This window comes from Atractosteus spatula, chromosome 4, assembly GCF_055471065.1.
Source record: "Atractosteus spatula isolate fAtrSpa1 chromosome 4, fAtrSpa1.hap1, whole genome shotgun sequence".
Taxonomy (NCBI): domain Eukaryota; kingdom Metazoa; phylum Chordata; class Actinopteri; order Semionotiformes; family Lepisosteidae; genus Atractosteus; species Atractosteus spatula.
This window is the reverse complement of record NC_142709.1, coordinates 54,124,947-54,147,453: the sequence shown is the minus strand read 5'-3', so window position 1 is coordinate 54,147,453 and position 22,507 is coordinate 54,124,947. Positions and strand designations below refer to the sequence as shown.

The window sequence follows — 22,507 nt, the reverse complement described above, 5'->3', positions numbered from 1 at the left end:
TGCATGTCAGAAAACTCTGTTTCAACACCAGGATAAACTCCCTAGAATTTGGCTGGTGTTACAGAGTATGGGTTATCTATGATATTTCATCTACACTGATTTCATTCAGGATGTGCCTTATTGCTTTGCGGACTAGGGGGTAGTGCTTTGTGCTCAACGATGACAATCTGTAATGCATTATCAAGGAGCGATTTTCTTCACATGGGGTGTTAACTCTGGACTATCATAAGGGCTGTGTTTCTTATTTTACATTTTCATTTAATAAGCAGATAAAAACATGATAAATCGTGGTTGGCAATGCAGAGTTCCTTTTCTTACATTAATATTAGAAGAACTGCAAAATTGATGAGCTTTACAGTCTCGGGAGAATATTCTACAGCATTGGCTCATGCACTTCAAAACTTGTACAATTTAGATGCAATAGTAGGGTCAGTGGGTAGAAACTAATTACAAATTGAGGGGAAACCCCATTCTGGCAGTGAAGCCAGAATTAAGAGAGCTGATGAGAGCATTGCTTGCAGCAGTTTTATTCAATTGTGACTGTGTTCACTGTCATGGGAATACCATAGGTGTGATAGTTTTGTGGTTTGTTTTTTGATGTTTGTTAAAATTGAGGCTTGCTCTTCTCTGGACTGATTCCAGAGCAGCAGTACATTTTTGTAACAGTGACCACCTTTGCACACTCAAGTCTGAGGTATTACTAGTGTATTGCTTAACATAACATCCCCAGATTTACATTCTGCACCTCTAACTGTGTGTTATGTTATTGCTTCCTGGCATAGCCTAAAAAAAGAAATCATCAAAGTATGTTCCAAAGTATTTTTCCTCTTCAAGCTTTAAGCTTTCCCACCTTAAATTTATTGTTTTTCTGCAACCTGTCTGTAACACTCTGCAGTTTGTCTGCTTTAAGTATCATCTGCCAGATGTTTGTCTTATAATGTCGAAATCATTTTGATTTTCCCTTCCTGCTTCTACTGCTTGCTAATCCTCTTATTTCCATCTCATCTGTGAACTGACTAGTTTCTACTAACTAGATCAGAATCTAGATCATCAATGTAAATTAGGAAGAGCAGTGGTAAAATATTACCTGTGTGGTGCCTGTGGTACCCCAATATTACACTATATTGGAGCTTTCACCCCTTATCTGTATTCTGTTTTTTATTCATTTACCAGGTTTCAATTTGAAGACATGCATTTTCTTGAATGCCTACTGACTGTAATATGAGAATTAGTCTTTTACGAGGAATAAGAATCTTTCTGAAAATCTAAATCCTGTATGCCACATTGTATCATGTAGTGGACAAAAACATAAACACCGGTATAAAGTTTCTTAATAGTGATGTGGCATCATTCTTCCACAAGATTGTCAATCACTCTAAAATATCCCACACATGTTCAGCTGGGTTCAGATGCAGTGACTGAGAAGGCAGTGACTTATGGATAACACCAGTGTCATGTTCATTAGATCACTGAGCGGCCACACCTGTTGTGTAAATGGGGCATTGTCATCCTGGAGGACACCCCTCCCAGCATGAAGAAAATACTGCAGCATGGAATCAAGATCACTCAGTATCATTAAGTATTGATTAGCACTGACCTTGCCTTCTAAGTGCACCCAGACCACACCAGGAAAATATGCACCTCATCATTACAGAATCACCAGAACCCTTCGCTAATTATTGTAAAGAGTGTGTTGGAAGCCAGCACTCAGACTGTAGGTTGATGCCTCATGTCCACCAGGCCTGTCCAGCATTTTTATATAGGACTCTAAACATGCTTAGAAGTTATTTGCTTAATTAGAGCATCTCACAGCTGTGCGGTAGTCCCTGATTTCAATATACTTGTTGTCCTTCATTTATCCAGATGTTTCCATTTTTTGTGCACTGACAGTGCGCCCTGTTTGTATCCACTGCAGGTCAGTCCTTGAACATTTGTATAGCAACAGATATTGGATTAAAGTTGACAATAACAAGATTGTCTGTGTCTGTGCTGGCACTGTAGGAACAGTGATCTGTTGTACTTCGAAGATCATTTTGAACAGTGCAGTTCAGAAATGAAGTGATAAGCACAATTCCAGATCAGGTGTCTGCCACCAAAAGAAACATGCAACAGCTTCTCACAAGGTCAGAAAAATACAATGACTTAAAAAATCTCTTTATTATAATTGGTTTGAGCCATGTGGCATGCTTCACATATGAGGCAAATAAGCAGATCTTGGAGAATGTATTTCAGAAGGCCAGTACTGAAATGACGGGTCAATCTTCTTTTGCAGTTAATTTGTGATTGATATTTCTTACCTCCTTGCCCATTGACTTGACTTGACTTATCTTCTGAATCTCCTTTGGCTCACTGCCTGTGCTGAACAGCCTGTTGAGTTGACTGTTCTAGAACACTTGTGCTGAACAGCCTGCTGACTTGACTGTTCTAGAACACCTGCGCTAAACAGCCTGCTGAGCTGTCTGTTCTAGAATACCTGTGCGAACAGCCTGCTGACTTGACTGTTCTAGAACACCTGCGCTGAACAGCCTGCTGAGCTGTCTGTTCTAGAATACCTGTGCGAACAGCCTGCTGACTTGACTGTTCTAGAACACCTGCGCTGAACAGCCTGCTGAGCTGTTTGTTCTAGAATACCTGTGCCAAACAGTCGGCTGGGTTGTCTGTTCTAGAACACCTGCACTTAACAGCCTGCTGAGTTGTCTGTTCTAGAACACCCTTGGAAGTGATTTAAAAGAGCAGATCTTTAGGACCTGCTGCTTCAGTTCCTGCAGATATGATATGTGCCTGACCTCTAGTGGACACATTTAAACCTATGCCCAGATGCTTCAGTGGCTGGTTTTGCAGAGTGATGCAGTAAAGATCCCTAAAGAAAGTTACAAATGAGACAAGGCCATTCATCCGACCTTTGATGCTGGGTTCAATTAAAAAATAAGAGAGGAAATTGTTCTCCAGAAGTGATTGTATATGGTTGGAGGGCTGAGATTTATTTATTTTAATATTTGCATCTTTTACATTTCTTCCTTCCTGTGTGGGTCACCCAGAATGCAGCTATTCCTGATCGCTTTTGTTTTGGGAGCAGAGGCAAGTGATTTTCTTCAACAGTTTAGAGAGTTTTTGCGGTGAAAACTCCCAAAGTCCTGTAGTTCAGTAGGACCAAAGAGCTCCAAAGATTTAAACTCGGGTGTCCTCAAAGTCTTTACAAGTTGTTGATTTAAAGGTGAAAAAATTAACTTACAGTTAATTTAGTTAGTTCTGTTAGTCCGTTTTCCACTGCAAAACTTGTCAGGTTCTGGCTCTTCAGGACTAGGGCTGGCCACCTCTCTTGTGCAGAGGAGCTCCAGATCATCTTCTGAGACACTCCCAACATCCAGCAGCAGTCACTTTACCTTCCAGCACCACCCGCTTTACCTTGAGCTGCACAGCATACTTGAGACTGTGATGCTAAATTTCTACATTTGTTCATGTTAACAGCAGAAAATGTTTTGGTTGATGCTTTCCTTACAAAGCTGAATGCTAGCGCCATCTTGTGTTCAATTTTGTGGTCACTCCAGAAATCCACCAAATGAGATTTTCTGAAGCTCTAAAATAACAGCCAAAGAGATTGCAGACTTTCTCCAGAGTGCGGGGCTGAAAGAAGACTTGGACAGGAGAATATTATAAAGGCTACACTACAAGATTTAAACCTTTCTTCAGCACTAAAAACAAAAAGGCCAGATTAGCATTAGCAAAGAAGCACCAAAATAAGCCACAACATTTCTGAAACAAAGTTTTGTGAAAAGACAAGATGAAGATAAACTTGAAAGTGAAGGAAAGGCAAAAGTGTGAAGAAAGAGAGGAACTGCAAGTGATCCTAACTACACAACCTCATCCATGAAGCATGGTGGAGGATGTGTCCTGGCTTGGATATGTAAGGCTGCCTCTTGAACTGGCTCACTTGTCTTTATTGATGATGGCAGAAGCAGAATGAAATGTGCAAAATTTGCAACTTTGCAAAGCTGTATTTTTTTTTTTAATATGCATCCAATCAAAACCCATCCATGCATTTTCTAACCACATTATGTGAATCAGGGTCACAGGGGAGTCGATTCCTATCTTGGCAGACAATGGGCACAAGGCAGGGTACACCCTGGACAGGATGCCAGCTCATCGCTGGGCACAAACACAGGCATGCACATACTATCACCAGGGCCAATTTTCCCAGAAGCCAGTTAACCTGCCAGTACTGTATATTTATGGACTGTGAGAAGAGACCAGAGCACCCAGAGGAAACCCACACAAACGCAGGGAGAACAAAAAATTCCACACACTCTGGGTCTGGAATTGAACCCAAAGCCCCAGCACTGTAAGGCAGTACTGCTAACCACTGTGCCACCCCAAATGAAAATCAATTTCCCTCTGTGTGTGGAGGGAAGAAAAACACACCGAGCTCCGCAGATCTGCTAGATTTATGGCCTGTTTGGCCATGAGGGTAGAAGATGGATTGTCCCATTACTCTGTGTCCCTAATACGTTGAATATGTTTTAAGCATAAAAATGTCAGCTGGAGAACAGACTGACACAGAACCATCAGAAGCTGCAGATTAGTCACTTCGCCTATTACCAAGGATTGTTTTGTCTTTTTAAATAACATATTACAAACCACACTCACAATCCATCCAGGGTGTGCACTGGTCGTACAGTTGTTTTTGTTTGTGTAGATGTAAATATAGAATGACCTGGGGTGAGGAGTCTCTTAAAGTCACACAGATGGCGTGGGTGTGCATAATGTGAATTTGAAACACAGTGTGGCTGTTCCCAGCCCCACATATCATACATACTGTTAATGGGACACCTCATGTTGAGTGATGTGCTGCAGTGAATTGTCAAGGGAAAGTGAAAGAGAAATCAAAGCTCTGCAACTCTGTAGACCAGTTATTGAAACAGACTCTCGACAGGCTCCCAGTTATTGAGCAGTGGGCTGAACGTCAGGAATATCACAGTAGAGCCTACATGTCAAGGTTCCCCTAACACTTTTATTAAATGTACTTTGTTCTTAAGAAGAAATGCAAAAAACATTGATGTGGAAACTTAAAAACATTTCCTGAGTGAAATGAAATCTGTACTGTTTTTGTTTTCAACACAAAGCGGGTAGTGGTGGGTATTGTTTGTTGCACACCTGTTTTACAAAGATTCTTATTTTTTACAGTAAATAAGACAGATATAGTATTGCATTGTAGACAAATGTAGTAACATAAACAGATCTTCATCACTGTAGCCTAACACAATTGTAACATTCTGGAGGTATCTTCGATATTAGCAATCAGATTTGGCTCTAGGAACCTTAAACTTTAATTTTTTTTTATTTCAAGCGTGCGTGCCTTGAAGTTAGATTAATATAAACTGTTAATAATTCAGGCCTCGGTAGAGAAAGGTTTCTGCTTTCTAAGGTCACTAAATTTCTACAGTCAAATAAAAGAAAATATTGTAGGCTGGCTACTCCTGGTCTGAGAAAATGCACAGTCAGGATATTTAAAGTGTTTTCACTTGAAAAGAAAGAATTGACTGCTTCATGAAATGAGACGTATAATACATTTCACCATTAGAATTTACTGTAAGAAAGGGTACACATGTCAAGCAATCAGTGCCTCTTTTCCTTATTCCTTTGCAACTGGTTTATTGATCAAAGGATTTAATCCAGACATTTCCGGAAGGAACCCAGGAACTCTGCTTCACAGCATGGCTGGGCAGTGTGTTCCACACCCCCACACCTCTATGTGTAAAGAATTTGTGGGGGGTCTTCAAGTCTGTGTTTCACTAATAATCCCGAGGTAGTTCAACAAGTTAGGTTAAAGGCATTTAAGCATTTAAGCGGAAATCAAGCCTTTAACATGTTTTATAACATTTATTATATCCAGTTCTTTAAAACAGTTTTCATAGACAACCACAGCATCTTTTTCTAAGATGGTAGTGTCACGATGAATTCCAAACCTGTCTGTTTTAGTTTGTAAAATGTGTCCATAAAACCACTCAAGCTTAAAATGGGTTACAGACTGTTTCCCGAGTCTTCCAAATGATCTTGTAATCTCACTCTGACCTCCACAGTTAAACGAGTGAATAGTGCATATCCCTAGTAATGTCATACCCTAGTAATGTCATTTTCAGAATTCTCCATCCATTCGGGTACTTTTAGAACTGTTTAATTTCAAATCTCGCCACAGCAGTTATAGCTAATGCCAATAATAATTTGTTCATCCGAAGAAAAACCAAAATGTGAATCTCTGCATTTCACATAAGTACTTTTTGAGGACAAGTTCCAAGGACATGGTACAAAGCCAAACAATCTCTTGGTCAGTAAAACAACCATAAATATTTTACTAAGATTACAGGATCGAAGCAAGAAAGTAGTGAAGTAAAAGCTCTCTGTTGCCCCAGCTAAGGTTTTAAATACCATTACTTGCACTCTGTCAGCAGGATTGCTTTAAACTGGGTAATGCAACAGCTTAAAAGTGTTGCAGCGAAAGAAGAGTGTCTCCGCATTTGTGCCTTGTTGCAGGAAAGCAGTGTGGAACAGTGGTTAGGGCTCATGACCTGGAACTAGGGAGGTTGTGGGTTCGATTTGTTGGTGCTCGGCCATTTTATAAATAATACATGTTTTCATGAGATTGATTTAATGAGTTTTTCCTTGTGTTCTTCATAACAGAAAGTAAATAAACTAACATGTAAGAACATATCCAATTACGAAGCACTATCATAGAACAGTTTCCCATAGCTATTCTTGAAGAGATGATTTTCATTCTGGGCTCTTTAATTCTGCCTATTGTACTTTTTTTAAGGTGCCTTTTAAAATACTGCGTAAAAATCTAAAACCTCTTTTTTAAAGAAGATGTCGAATGCTTCATCTGTAATAATACTTTTGATTAAAACCACACAGTAATGCTTTTAGAAGTACAGTTTCCTAAAGCCTAACATCCTGACAGTCTTTTTCCTTTAACAGACTTGGTTTAACGAACTGCGGTAGAGTGTACTGTCAGTTGGTAAGCGCAAAATGCTTTGTCATGCTTGATTTTGCAGATGGTTCTCAATGCTTTTTTTTTAGAGGTTTACAAAACATAATGCGCACTATTGAACATGGCATGGGTGCAAGGAGTTACAAGGATTAAAATAACACAGACCACACACCCAGGGGATCGTGGGAGTTCAGCAGGGGGTATGGGTGCAAAGCCCCCATCTTCCTGTCGCACAGAGTGTTGTTTCTGGAGCCCTGTAGTCTGCATGTTAGAAGCCAGGAGAGATGTCTGGGTTTTAGGTTTGTGGGGCTTGAGTGTGGGGAGCGACTGCTGTGCGCTCCTCCTGACACCTCCATGGTTGTGAGCTCAAGGCGTCTTTGAGATGGTTGGCACCGCCTTTCGAACCCAGACAGAGAAGGGCACTGGAAGGGTAATTGACATGTTTTTTTTTCACTGCAGCTGTAACACTAACCACACAGTAGTCATTTCAGAAGAGAAAATAGAACAAGCAGCACGTGATGGAATTTCAGATGTCAGTCACTGAAGTTGTTGTTCTTGGTGAATGTCTCTTCCTATTGCAAAACTTGAGATGAGCTTGGCGGGGGATCAATGATTCCAGCGCGCTGAGGTATGCAAGGTCATCCACCCACACAAGAAGCCTTGTTTCATATATCATCTGCGCTTTTGCTGCTATTTCAACCCTTGCTCTTTACATATCCCAGTTTCTACAATAGCTGCGTTCCCTTCAAACTAAAACGGCTTCCACTGGAAAAAAAAACAATTCCTGAAACTCATTTTGACCAAACAATGAAAATGGCATCACACACTGCTCTTAGCCCGCTGGTGTCCTTTCCATTCTTATTCTCTCTCTCGTGATATCTTTTTTTGCAAGTAGATTTTAGTATTACCCTGAGAGACGTCCTTAAGAGAAACAACTTAAAAGAGACATTGAAAAGGCAAGCGTGATCTAAGGTAAAAAAATATGCCATTTATAATGAGGGTTTTTGTTTACTGGCAACAGTGGGTCTTGAACCCTGGTCGTGGATTTTCCAGTCCTAATGCTCAGCTCTCTATTATTTTTCTCTTGCATCAGACATTTTCTTTGGCTATCCACTACCGAACCACTTCAGTGATTATCATCCACACCTGTTTCCAGTAATCCTCAAAGCTTCCCTCTTCACTACCTGCTCAGTCTTTCGCTCTGCTCCTATTGTATTTCCTGCCTTTGGTTTTGACCCTCGCCTGTTCCTGACTCCGACAAGTGTATTTTTCTCTTGGATTTGACCTTCGCCTGATTTTTTTGCTTCATCACGGCCTTGTGTTAGTGTCCGTGTTTCCCGGAGTCTGACCCATGCCTGTCTCCACTGCTGGCCGATCCTGTCACAGAATCCTGCTTAACCATCTCAGCAAGCTTCCGAGCATTGTTCACAAGCACCTCCTGTTACTGGGAGGTATACAGCATATGTGGGTCCAGCCCAGACACACTGGGGTTGGAATACCACTTGTGTCAGGGGCCCTGACTGTGATAAAGATGCAGAAGGAAACTGGGAGCGCAATCAGATCCAGCTTTTACTATCAAATGCCCTCTACTTCCCCTCTACCAAGGATTTGAATCATTATCCACAAGCAAGGGCCTTGACCTGCTTATAATTCAATGGCAATGCCACACGTGGAACATCCTGGAATTTAAGAGCTATATTTTGCGATTTGACTTAGACACTGTTGGCTATAATTTTACAAATCAAGATTGTACTTTGTATGTTGCCTTTGAGAAAGGTACCTGCCAAAAGGAATAATTAATACTAAAATTGTTAGAAAGTCCTGTAGTTGTCCTTCACAATGAATCTGAGAATTAAATGATGGGAAATCGATTTCTCTTTCACTTAATTCTTGAGGTTAATTTCAGTAAAAGGCCAGAAAAAGCACGAGGAAGTATTCAAGTTGTAATTGTTCTGCTGAAAATGATAATTACTATGCTTGTGACAATGACACAACCTTTTTTCCATGGGCCATGAAATTTGTGGTTAATTCTTTATCAGAATGTTTCAACAATGATAATAGCACTTTATGTCCTTGCTAAGAAGATTAAAAACAATGTCAAATAGCAGAATTACATGTTTATTTTGGTATAAATTATAAGTATTGCTTTGGTTGATATAGAACTTGGTGTTAGTTGGAATAATGCTGAATAATACTGCAAGTTGACTCGTGTCAACTTCTGGATATGTGTTGTATAATCTGAAGTCCCATTACTGTGCTGCCAGATATGTTCAGTTTTATTATAGAAGAGCAGCCTTTCTCAAAGTTATCATGGGGTATGGGTCTTAAAGTCACACTTAAATAGAAGCTGGGCGAAAATCTGAAAGAAGGTCCTGTCAGAATTGGAGATACGTCATCATGCGCAGTGACCCATACTTCTGTTTTCTGTCTTGCAGGGATGGTGCAGAAGCTGGACCAGAAACTTCCTGTTGCCAATGAATACCTCCTGTTATCCGGCGGTGTGCGCGAAGGGGTCGTGGACATGGACTTAGATGAGCTCAACGTCTATGCCAGGGGCACAGACTACGACATGGACTTCACCCTGCTTGTCCCAGCCCTCAAGCTGCACGACCGCAACCAGCCTGTCACCCTTGACATGCGCCACTCTGCCCTCTGCCACTCTTGGCTGAGTCTGCGGCTCTTCGACGAAGGGACCATCAACAAGTGGAAAGACTGCTGCACCATCGTGGACCACATCAATGGAGCAACCAACTACTTCTTCTCCCCAACCAAAGTTGCAGACTGGTTCTATGAGTCTATCAGCGTGGTGCTGGTGGAGATCCAGAAGAAGCCACAGAGAGGCATGCCCAAGGTGGAGAAGGTGGAGAAGAATGGCACCATCATCTCCATCATTTTGGGGGTGGGCAGCAGCCGGATGTTGTATGACATTGTTCCTGTGGTGTCCTTCAAAGGTTGGCCAGCAGTGGCCCAGAGCTGGCTGATGGAAAACCATTTCTGGGATGGCAAGATCACGGAGGAGGAGGTCATCAGTGGCTTCTATCTGGTGCCTGCTTGTTCCTTCAAAGGTAAGAAGGAGAATGAGTGGCGGCTGTCGTTTGCCCGGAGCGAAGTACAGCTCAAAAAATGCATTTCCAGCAGCCTCATGCAAGCCTACCAAGCCTGTAAGGCCATCATTATTAAACTTTTATCTCGACCCAAAGCCATTAGCCCTTACCACCTGAGAAGCATGATGCTTTGGTCATGTGACAGACTTCCAGCTAGTTACCTCTCCCAGGAAGACTTTTCAGCACATTTCCTGCTCGGCCTCATAGATGACCTCCAGCACTGTCTAGTCAACAAGATGTGCCCCAACTATTTCATCCCACAGTGCAACATGCTGGAGCATCTCTCGGACGAAACCGTGATGTTGCATGCCCGCAAATTGTCTTCTGTCCGGTCTGACCCAGCGGAGCACCTGAGAACGGCCATCGAACATGTCAAGGCGGCCAACCGGTTGACCCTGGACCTGCAGAGACGCGGCAGCTCGTCCAGCATCCCTTCCCCGCAGTCGGATGGCGGCGAGAGCCAACCGGATGACCGACTGGCAAAGAAACTCCAGCAGCTCGTGACGGAGAACCCGGGAAAATCCATCTCGGTGTTCATTAACCCCGATGATGTCACGCGGCCCCATTTCCGAATCGATGACAAATTCTTCTGAGCCCTTTTGTTGCTTTTCTATTTTGCGTTCTCGTGATGTTTGTTCTAGAACGTTGTGAAGTACGGTGTACTGTGTCGGTGTCCCGTTTTTGTTCCTGAACCCGGCAGAGAATGCTGGTGCCAGGTTTAAGAGACAGAGAGAGCGCGAGAGACTCTGTGCCTGCAGGGGGCAACGTGCGTTGCTCCGGAGCGATCCGCTGGTAGCGTAATTCAAGTCCAATTCGACGACAGTTCAGTCAGAAAAGACTTTTAAGGCGGAACAACAAATGCATTGTACAATATCTTACAGTGATTGTTTTTTGCAATTTTTGTGAGGAATGTCTTACTAACTTTTGAGCCATTTGAAAGTATGCATAGCACACGTCAATGTACAAAGAAATGGTGTGGTGGGCTAAATATCTCCCATATTCTGTGGAATGTTGTTCACTTTACAAACACCTTAGCTTACTCTTACCCCTTTTGAACATGGAGAGGGAAGTGGAGAGGTTCGCTGGGAATGAGCTACTTTAAGGATTCAAGCAGTTTTTTCTGCACGAAGCTTCTCTGAGGCAAGGCGTAGCGAATCTGGGTAAAAGGTGAGAAATTGAAATTACACTCTCAGTAAGCTTTTTCCTCCCCGCATAATCCTATCTGTTTCTCTTTCTGTTTGTGTGTAGTGTCTTTGTGTGAAGTGAACACTTAGAGTACATGCCAAAAACGCAATTGAATCTGGCTAAAGGAGCGACGCCTGTCATAGCTCCATTTACAAGTGCAATTAGACCGTTCGGGTTTTTAAAAAAACACACACATGGCCTAAATATAGCTTTTCCTTTAATCAAAAGATTGTGGTTGATTAACTGCTTTGAATGGCAGCTTGTGTGGAAGTATCTGCTATATTACATAGATTTTAAAGTTCTCCTTTTAAAGTTGTGAGAAATTGTGCTTCATTTCCATGATAAGTATACATGAGGATGCTCTTTCTATCTGTGCACTGTAGTTCATTTTTTGCAGGTCTTTAAAACACTTGACATGAAACCTTAGATGTAATTCCCATGCTATTTATTTGCTGCTATTCAGGTCTAAGATGAATAAAGTTATATGATGCTGTTTAATTATGCAAATTCCTTTAATAAAAAGACATCACGCATATAAATACAGCTTGGACCAGTGTTTAGCTTACTGTGTATATTGTGACCTTTACATAGAGGACTTAGGACAAGAGATCTGCACAATGTGAGAATTTGCCACATTGTAGCAGGAAGCTGATGAGGAACCTAAATCCTTTCAACTTCATTCATCCAGTTACCAAGGACCATAATGAACGATGAGTTTTATATATATGTAAATAAAATGACACTGTAATAAAGGGAATTCATATGAGACTACTTGTGGATTTATTGTGCTCCATTGTTTGAAATGAAAAAGATGTGTTAAAATGACAAAAAGACATTGGCCTATCTTTTCTCCTTTCCATCCATCACTCTCAATATAAAGAGTGTTGTACTGTGGTATACTGTGTATATTAGCTAAGGAAGGGAGGAGAAGAGCTGGAGACTATTTCTAATGCAGACTATTTCTAATGGAGACTATTTGTAGAAAATGATTTTACAGTATTTGACAATGGTGCCTCCAAAACCTTGGTTCAACCTCTATAATACTTTTATCTTAACAAAATGTAATCTTGGTAAAGAAACATATTTTTTACATGCTTTTATATAGATTATTAATTTCGCTGTCCTGTAAACCTGAGAAATTAGACCTTTTTAGAGACCAAACTATGATCCTTACAACACCTACTTAAAACATCTTTTCAAAATGAGAAAAAAAAGCTATAGGCCCTAGCAAAAAAGGTGTTTTTAGGTGTGGAAAAAGTCAGATCTTCTGAGTTTGAAACAAAAGAGGTGCTGAGCCTCTCCTTTCCTGAAATGCCAGCTAGGAATTCTTCTAAGTGATCAACTGCATTATGCAGCTTGCAATTGGAAGCCTTAGCAGAGATGTCAGCCTAAAATGATAACCACAAAAAACACCTAACTGCATGAATTTTTTTGAGACAGGTGAGTGGGGATTGCCTCTGTTGTGACTGGCCCGAGCAGTCATACAGAATGAGTATACTGTAGGCTCAGAGATCAGGCGCTGTGACCACTTGGGGGATACTCGGAGGCTGATGTTTATTGAAGTCAAGAGGAAAGCAGGGCCAACCTTCTGAACTTCCTTTTTGAGCTAAGCAGGAAATTAGAGTGGGAAATCCCATCTGCTATCGGAAGGTTGTTTATTCCTGTTTAGGGTCACTGGTAGCTCAAGGGTATCTCAATTCTATATGTTATTTGACCTGCAGTACTCTTCACACTCTGATAAGGACCAAATCAACAATTCCTAGAGACCTGAAGCAGTTGCTCTGTGATTAATTAAATGGGCAAATTCAGAGATAGAACAAAAATCAGAATATCTTTCAGTTGTCATTAATTTGAGTTCACTTAAGACAAATTGATCACATTGATTTCAGGTGACCTTCAAAGGCTAACTGGCTGTGGCTCTACAGGACTAACTGTTCGATGTTTTAACATTAGAGACCTCTGTGTTAGGGCATTATGAGGGTCCTGTTTGAGTCTATAGGGTGTTGCCCACCTAGGCATCAGTCAGGAAAGTAGGTAAGGCAATCCTATGGTTTGGTTTTTATCAAAACTTCCTTTTTTATTTAAAAAAATACAGGAGGTAAGTTTTTTTTAGTTTGTAATACTTCGATATTTGTGATCACTTTTAAAAATCAGTGTTCCTGTAGCAATAGTATAACTTCCTCAAAACAAAACCACTTATTTTACTTTGCTGTGCAAGTTATGTTTTCATTTTAATTATGATTGGACAGCAGCATTTAAAAGAACTTTATCTTCTATGTCCCACATCCACATTTACATATAAAGTAATTCCCATCTGGAAAAAAAAATGGTTTTATCCACTCCAGAGTGTTCATCATATCTTCTAAGATTTATCGAGATGATAATGTCAGCTATGAATGAATTAATTAAAACTAGGAGTTTCATTTATTAGATTAATTTACATGCATTGTAAGCAGCAGATTCCATTTCAAATTAAAATGCAAACAAGGGCTGTGTTTCCGTTTCTTTTTCTGCTTGGAGTTCTCTAATCAAGGTGTTCTTATTCAGCCCAGTTTTGGGATTTGCAGTCTGGGAGGCATGAGTTTGTGTTCAGCATTAAATTAAGTCTATACTGCCTCAGAAAAAGAGCTTGTGTGGATTGGCGAAGTGGTACGTTGTTGAGGAGCCAGCCTGATGATGGATGAAGTGTAAGGCTCAGTGGTGCTATGCCTGTTACGGAGCTGACATCGCCCTCTTCAATCCTGCAGCTGCAGACCTGGTCTTTTGGGTGCGGCAGAGTCTGCCCATGTCTGGGGCATGGCACGGACTGGATCATGAGCCACTGGGGTGGGGCCCGGGGGGGACAAAGTAGACCCCATTACAGAAGTATTCTTGAAACAGGCACCCATCATCGAAGCCCTTAAGTCAACATGGAGGGGGGGGGGGGTGTAAATGTGAGTCACAAAGTCAGTACTGCACCTTTTATGGCTGCCATTAGCCTCCATGACTACAAAGTGTCTGCATGTCCTACAGGCCGCTAGCTGATGTCACTGCCCTCTGAAGGTGATGACAGAGGTGTGGGATGCCATTCCATCTATCCTGTGCTGATGTCGGTACCCATGGACGTCTCGGAAATGCACTAATACACTGAATATGGGGTGATCCAGTTTGAAACCTACCCAGTGTTTGATTCCACTCATCGCTGGGCGATTGTGCCATCATTACAGATGGAGCAGAGTTAGGACAGCTCTTCTTGTGAAGAAGGTCTCTTTTTTATTGCTGTTCCTGCATAAGTTGCCTTGTCCTCACTGTAAACGTGGTCTTCACCTTTTCACGTTCAGTTCAAGGAATTAATAACATTATATATCTCCAGTAGATGTGTTCTTTTTTAATTGAAAATAGTAACAATGTGTACATTTGCAGTATTTCCCTTTTTATAGTATTTGACAGTGAAAGATCACTGCTTTTTACACTCCGCACTAATCACCAGCATGCCACGTCCTTTCACTTACACAATCTATTGTTTATGTATCTCTTCCCATTTAATCGAGAGTTCATTCAACATGTATCTTGGTTCTACAGAATTATTGGGTCCCATACCGGTTTTAGGTGTTCGACACATTTTTTCATTCATTTCACTTGTGCATCACGCTAAGTATTTGAGAGCTTTAATGTGCTAAAAGCAGATATGCATAACTCCCCAATTACTGCTGATGCATCTGTTTACAGTGTTGTATAGATCAATTATTTTTAAATCCAATGACAAAAGGCTTTTTCCCCTGCTTTGGTGTATTAAATATGCATCACAGAAGACAAATAACCCTTTTTTGATTTTTACAAATTAACTGTGTTTTTTAATTAATAAAATACATTCTTTTAGACTGGGGAAGGAAGTTTGTTCCATGATCCCTGCTTAAATTCACATTACATTTCCAGTTTTAAATATAACTTTAATTAAGCTTTGCTTTATAAAACAGAGTAATTTTATAATTGCGATATTACCATATTGTTTAAATAGGTGCACATTAAGCTCCTACATTCTGTATAACTGTTTAGTTTATAATTTGTAAATCAAAAGGAAAAAAAAACAAAATGTAAGTATGGCCTGTACTTTTACAGAAGATTTATCTTCTTTAAAAAAAAAAATTCTTATAAATGCTTCAGAATATAGGGATAATTAGTTTTTGGTCCTTTGCGGTATTTATTGGTTCTTAGAAGTACTGCAGTATTCATTTTAATTTGGAGTAGTTTACCATTTTCGTTTTTACACTATGCCTATGAGTATTACTCAGACAGGAGTTTAGAAATTAAAAGCCTCATCTTTATAAACAATGAAAGCTTCGCACACAAGACTCCAGAATGAAAAATTAGTTGTTTGTTTTTTGTTCAGAAGGTTAGAGAAAAAGCTACAACAACACAAGGGAACAGTAAAGAGCATTAGGAGCTCAAATGATGCATGCTTTAATAACCTTACTGCGCTGGCCCTGCATCAGAGATCAACAGAAGCACTGTGTTTATCTCTATCTTTGCCCTGTGAGAACAGAGCACCAAGCTATGTGACTCCGTGATTCAGGGAAAACTTCATAAAGCGTTAAACTTGATTATATTGAAGTCTCGCCTGAATTCACCAGCACCCTGCTTTGTGCTCTGTATCTTGCCTACAATCTTTATGTACTTTGATAACTCATTTACTGCTGTCTGTATTTCTATCATCTCCACAGGCTGCAGATGGAGAGACAGCTCTAATGTATTTTTAGTTTCTGCAATATTGGCAAACACATTTGTATCTGGGGAAGTGTTTGACTTTCTGAGCTTTTTCTCTTGGGAAGTATCATTTCATGGAAACGATTTTTGGGGAATGTTCTAAGTGAGAAAGTGACGATTTGATTTAAAAATAAAGTACAGAGCATTGCAATAATGCTTAAGAGAAAAGCTAAGGATAGCCTGAATTCACGTACAAATGACTTTTTCCCCTTTTCTGCACTTACTGTACCACTGGGGCAGAGCTGACAACAGCTTTAAATCACTGCCTTCATTTCGATAAAACTCCAGGGAAGCATGAAAGAGCTTTGTAGAGAGATGAAAGTACTAGATCTGATTATTAGCTGAGGGAAATTGCTGTAGTCCACTCACGCTGGAAGCTGGGCAGTCCATCTTTGGAATCTGAGACGACTACATGCAATCTAAAGAAACGTAGACTGAGAATCAAGATGAGTAGCAGGTAACATAAAGTTTAATTTTTTGTTCTGTAAATTTTAACTCTGGTTTCCTCATCTGTACATGTGCTTTGTAAGGACAATGCAAAGCCACATGGAGTTTGAGCTACACCGTGCAATCCTTACACCCAAAGAAGGTTCCACAGCTGAAATGTTGTGTTTTCTTCCTTCTCTTTTCAGCATGGAATAAACCATTTACTTGTTCCTATGGTACAACCAAGTCAGGTTTCTTCACATTTATCATTAATACGCAGTAAGACCACCAGGAACGTGAATGCAAGTGTGCAAATACTGCAGTGCAGACTTGCAGAATTTGCATACAGACATGGTACTCCATTCAGTCTAATATCCAAGTAATCTGTTGGTGGTTGGCAGTGATGTACTCATCTACCCAAAATTGTCACAGTTGGTCTCATGAATACAGTGATAATGCAAGGAAGATTTTTTTTTATTTTTACAGACTTATACAAGAAGACGTGATGATGAAAACAATATACTCTTTCACAGACCTTTTGTGTTTTTACTGTCTACTCATGCTGTGCCACTGCACAATAAATAGTGGACATAGAGTTTTTTAGACAGTGCTATACTTTCTTAATATCTTTGTGCTTGGTAATTGTATTGACATGGAAAACACAACAGATCATTGTTTTGCAGGAGAACCTTGCACAGATGCATATTGCTATCTCGATGTGTATTTGACCTGGAATCTACATATTGCAAGGCATTAAAAAACAATAAATTAGTACTAGATCCTTTATCATTTGCATTGTGTTTTTAATGCCATGCAGTGTGTTGCAAGTATTCAGACCCTTTTAAATGGTGTCATGTTTTGTGAAATTACAAAATGACGGATATACATTTTTAAATGTAACATGTTGCTCTAAACCTGTATGCTCAAACTAAAGACTACTAACCACCTTGATCAGTGTGAGGTAGTGAGAGAGCTACCTTTTAATGAGGTAGAAGGAGTAGAAGGAGCTAGTCTGAATGAGTAATTAGCACTGAGGAAATGAAATTCCACATGAGGGAAAGGAGCTGTCAGGATAGGCTCAGTATTGAATTAGCCACACCTCTGGGCTAATTGAGAGGTGTATAAGAACAGCCAGGAGGTACAGGGTTTCCCTTTGTATCTAGACTTTGGCCTGGAATGATGTTAGAGTCAGCTTCAGGGAGAAACTACATTAGTAATTAAGTGGGCTGTCTTAGAGGCTTGTGGGCCTGCAAATACAGTTTAGACTATACTGAGGGGGTGTTAAATGTGCTGGACTCATGGGCTACCTGGTAATGAAAGCGGTATCCAGCTTCCCAAAAGTTCCAAGGTGAGGGAGGAATAGAATTGCCACTTGCCACACTCAGAGGTTGAAGTGCCACTGAGGAAAGAAAGAAGAAGCGCTTAAAATCTGGGGTAAAAAAACCCAAGATGACATGTTGGTAGTACTGGTGTTTGAGTGCCAGGTGTGCTGGTGTGATCACTGGCTTGCAATTAGTCTTTTTGGGTTAGTATCCACTTTGCACACTGACTTGGTGCAGTTTTGCTCATTTTCCTTGCGAGAGTCTTAGCTCAAGCTCTCTCAAGTACCTTGGGGTCACTTATCCCCAGCAGTTTAAGTCTTCTCACATCTTCTCCATAAGATTCAAGTTGACACTTTAACTGCATCACTTAGGGGTATTCACTTTATTTAAAGTTACACTGGAGTGGCTTAACAACCTTTCCTGCTGAAAGGTGAAGTTGTATTCCAGTTTTTGTCCTGAAGTAGGTTTTCCTCTGAGATTCACTAGTTCTTTGCTCCATCAATGTTCCCATCAGTCTTGACAAGCTTCCCAGGCTTTACTGATGAGCAGCAGAACTAAAATGCAATGCAGCCATCCTCGTGCTTGACAGGTGATGACCGAGTATCGCCTCGGATGTGATGCTTTACATTTAGACCAATTTTGTCTTGACAACTACGAACCCTTTTGCTGCGTGTTGGTAGTATCCCTTCAATACTTTCTTACAAACTGCCTGTGAGATTTTATTTTTCAGTTCCATACAAGCCCCCGCTGTGGAATGATCAGGATATTGTTGACCCAAGGGCATTGAGATCTGTCTCGGAGATTGTACTCTTCAACTCCTTTGAAGTCCAAATTAGCCTCATAATGGCATCCCTAACTAGTTTCGTCCCTACCTGGTTGATCAGTTTGGAAGAATAGCCTGATATCGGATGTTTCTGGATGCCTTCTACCTCTTGATTATCCACCTCACCATGCTCAAAGGGATATTAAGGGACCTTTGAAATGGTCATATGATCTGTGCCTTTATACTTCTTTATCCTTGGGTTGTTTTGAAAGCTCTTTTGTTTCCCTTAATAGCAAGGGGTTTCAATACTTATGAAAGATGAATGGAAGATTCATGATTGTGTATTCATTATGTTCACATCTTCCTGTGTCACGCTTAGAGTAGATGACATAGGTATATGACAAATATTAATTGCTATTTCTAAGTGTCATAACTGCATGCTTTAATGGTTTAAGAACTTTTTCCAGTGCCGTGTTTCTGTCAAAAAAAGGATGCACGAAGGCACATGTCATTTCATTATCCTTAGATGTGTAAGGAGCACCAGAGCTACTCTGCCTGCTTTTCATCTGGTTTAGCTTGAGCTGAACTTGTGTATTGTGCATTAATGTATGAATCCTTAATATGATTAATAATTAAAAAGGACAGAAGAGGAGACACGTTCTTAACCAATACCTTTCTCATGGCTGCAGTGCAGAGTCACACTGACATACTGTGGAAGGAATTTCTGTAGGTACCACCTCTCAGACAAATGTACCTACAGTAATATTAATGTTAATACAGTAATATTAATGTTACACCAAACATAAAGTAAAAGTGTACCTCAAATAAGTATGCATATTTATTTTTACTGTTCTGCTATGTACATTTTTAGTGAAATAAACACAGCACCATAAATTTAAAATGAGCCCTTTATTGAATCATGTTACACATTAGTAATTAAGAGTTTAAGTATGTGCTTGAGCTCAAAAATTGTTCCATGTATACCTAATAAATTCAGATGCTGAATTTAAACCTTTTTAGGAAAAGGTTAGTTAACTCAGTCATTTTAAGAGCTTCTTACTCCACAGATCTTTTCCTTAATGTGCGCCTTTGCCTTTGGTTTGAGCACACTTGATGGAACTCCAATCTCAAAATGTTTTTATTTTTCCCCTTTGAAACGGGCCTTTACTTTTTTGTTTAAACATCTCACCCTGGTGCAGCTTCCCACTCTTAGGCCTGGGTGGATGGAAAGATGAATGGTTTTGTCAGTAGAACTGGGATGAGAGTTTTGGGTCCACATTGCTCATGTACAATGCATGAGTGAGTTTCTGCTGTGGAATCCTTTCATTACAGTATGTATTAATTTATTTCGCTTCCAGTGAAGTTTAAGTTCAGATCCAGGTGAGCTTCAATGTTTTTCTTTAAACTGACAGATTAAAGAATCTTCCACTGACAAATGAAAGAATTTTAAATATGAGAGAAATCCCTTTGTATGCATTGCAAAGCACTTGTGTTTACAATTTAAAAAGAGAAATGCTTCTCAACGTGTGTAGATGGTCTTAGGTTTTCCAGATATTTGAATTTCCAAATATCTAACTTGCACCCCAAATGTCCTTTCTTCAAAACCTGGGAGCGGCTTGTTTAAATATAATTTGGGAGGAGGTTAAATTCAAATTTACACTTTATCGTACATATACTGTAAATACCCTGTCTCCCCACGGCTATGCTGATAGCTCTTTCCCTGGTTACACTTCTTAAGTGAGGGGGGTGTGGCAGCACTGATACTCAGCCAAGTGAGTTAATGCTAAAATGTTAAGTATGCTGTTCCTTAATATTTGTCAGCTTGCTTCCTTATTCTTAGAATTTGATTGAACTATTGAAAAAAGGCTGGAGCTGTGCAATGAGCAGAAACTATATCCATGTTACATGTACATCCTTTGTGCAAAGTACATGTGCATCGTTCTTTACCTTTAGAATTTGTATGCTTACAAATTCCTTTTGGTTTCATTCAGCGGGCCATTTAAGTGCTTCATTACTTCACTTCTGTTTTTGGTTTTATTTTCTTCAAGCTGCATTGGAGGGAACACGTGTTCATCTCAGATGGCATTCTTTTTAATGTGTGCAAAGTGGAAGTGTTTTGAAGGAGGAAAAGAAATACTTGCTGACACAACAGTCTTCTTCAAATGTTTGATGACAAAGCAAACACTGAACCATAAATAGGCCGATATGGCCCTCTGCAATTCTTTACCATGGTTGTCTGTGGTGATGGATTGTACTGTTATGATCCCTTGAGATACACTTTCATTTGGCTCCAGCTATGCTGAAATAGAGAGAGAGGAGCTTCATTAATTTGTTGCTAGTAAAAACAGTACAGCAATTCTGCAGTCAAAGTTATATGCTAATTGACTTAACCCAATATATCTAGCTCTATGTACAGTACATTTCCTTCAAAAATGGTCCAGCTGGATCTTCTGCTCTTACTGCATCTTGCTCTTCAGCAAGACAGATCAGCAGAGCTTTTGGCTATAAATGAAGTCTGAATAGAAATTCTGTGCTTTATTGTGCTTAATTTCCTACCATTTTTGGATATTTGGAGGATTACTTCTTAAGCTAATTTAAAGTGCTGTCGAGTGCACAGTTTTCACACATTCGTGTTGATTTTAGCCCTGGATTGCAGCACAGTTAACAGATTTTACCTCCTTCTGTTCCTTTCACAACCCATTCGATCCCAGTAGTATTACACCCAGGAAGTCAGGTTATTTGTGTACAGTATGTTTCAGTAATGAGTGGCCCTGAGTTTAAGAAAGTTGCAGCCCCAACTTTAAAGATCTCCAAAGGTCAGCTGCAAATTTATCTGATCTCTGATGAGCCTGTACAATAAATCTGCTTTTTCTTGAGTCAGCTGAAGTGAGAGTGTGCACCTGGTGGAAGAAGGTGTCAGCACTTACTGTAGTTCTGACCCCTGAAACAAATACCAGGGACCATTCTCTTTGGAAAAGAGAACAGGCTGTTTTTGCTTTGTTTCAATGAGCACAATCAAGCTTACATGTGTAAAGGGGTAGTTTATACCTGGTATGCTTTAGTAAAGCAGGGTTGCTTTGTCTGTGCCTTGGCCCATGAATTGCATATCAGTTATTGTATCATCATTGTGATCTTCAAGCTGTTGAATTAACATCTGTACAAAGACCTCTCCCCCCATTTCTTCCATGATCAACCTGAATCCAGTATCTGTAATCCTCCTGAATTTCATGTTACATCATGTCATTTGCCAAACCGCTTTCTACCATATGGTGTCGCGGGAAGCTGGAGCCTACCCGGCAAGCAACGAGTGCAAGGCAGGGTACACCCTGGACGGGGCGCCAGTCCATCGCAGGGCAAGTGCAAGCCAGTCATACATGGGGACAATTTGGTGGCCACGGTAAAGGCCGAGGGGGTAAATTTGGCCCGGACACCGGGATAACTCTCTACTCTTATCAAGAAATGTCTGGGGATTTTTAATGACCACTGAGAGTCAGGACCTCAGTTTAATGACTCATCTGGAAGATGGCCTCCTGAATTTATTGTCATTTTATATCTTTTTCTTTCTTGCGTATAGATCTCAGGATCCTTTCTAGCATTCCCTCAGTCAAAAGTTTATCACTTTTCCTCACTGCAAGTTAGATCTGTTTCAGAGTCCTCTCTCACACAAACTGTTTTAGTGTCCACTCTATTATAAACTGTTTATATCGCAAGCCTCCGGTTTTGTTATTTGTTTCAAGCACATTTTTCTCTTTCTTTGGGTTAAGCTATAATTTCGGTATGAATTACACATTTAAGAAACATGTGTCTTCACATTCTCCAATACCACTTTAAACTTCAAACTAACATTCACCATTAAAGTTTCAAAGTTCAGTATGTGCTCTAATATTGATTTCCTGGTCTGCATGGTCACAATGTGCTTTTCTAACTAATAATCTCAGCCCTCGTTGCCCAGAGTAGATCCAAGCTTAGGCAGATCTGGTCT

General features: G+C 40.3%; 1 protein-coding gene across 1 annotated transcript in view; it reads left to right on the top strand.

The window, feature by feature from the left end:
* LOC148836573 (nucleotidyltransferase MB21D2) overlaps positions 1–12,038 on the top strand; it is a 39,312-nt gene extending 27,274 nt beyond the window's left edge. Inside the window, exon 2 of the mRNA XM_088914366.1 lies at positions 9,418–12,038. Coding sequence (XP_088770492.1) covers positions 9,418–10,679 — 1,262 coding nt within the window. The 3' untranslated portion in view covers positions 10,680–12,038. The remainder of the gene's footprint in view (positions 1–9,417) is intronic.
* Positions 12,039–22,507: the final 10,469 nt, after the last annotated feature.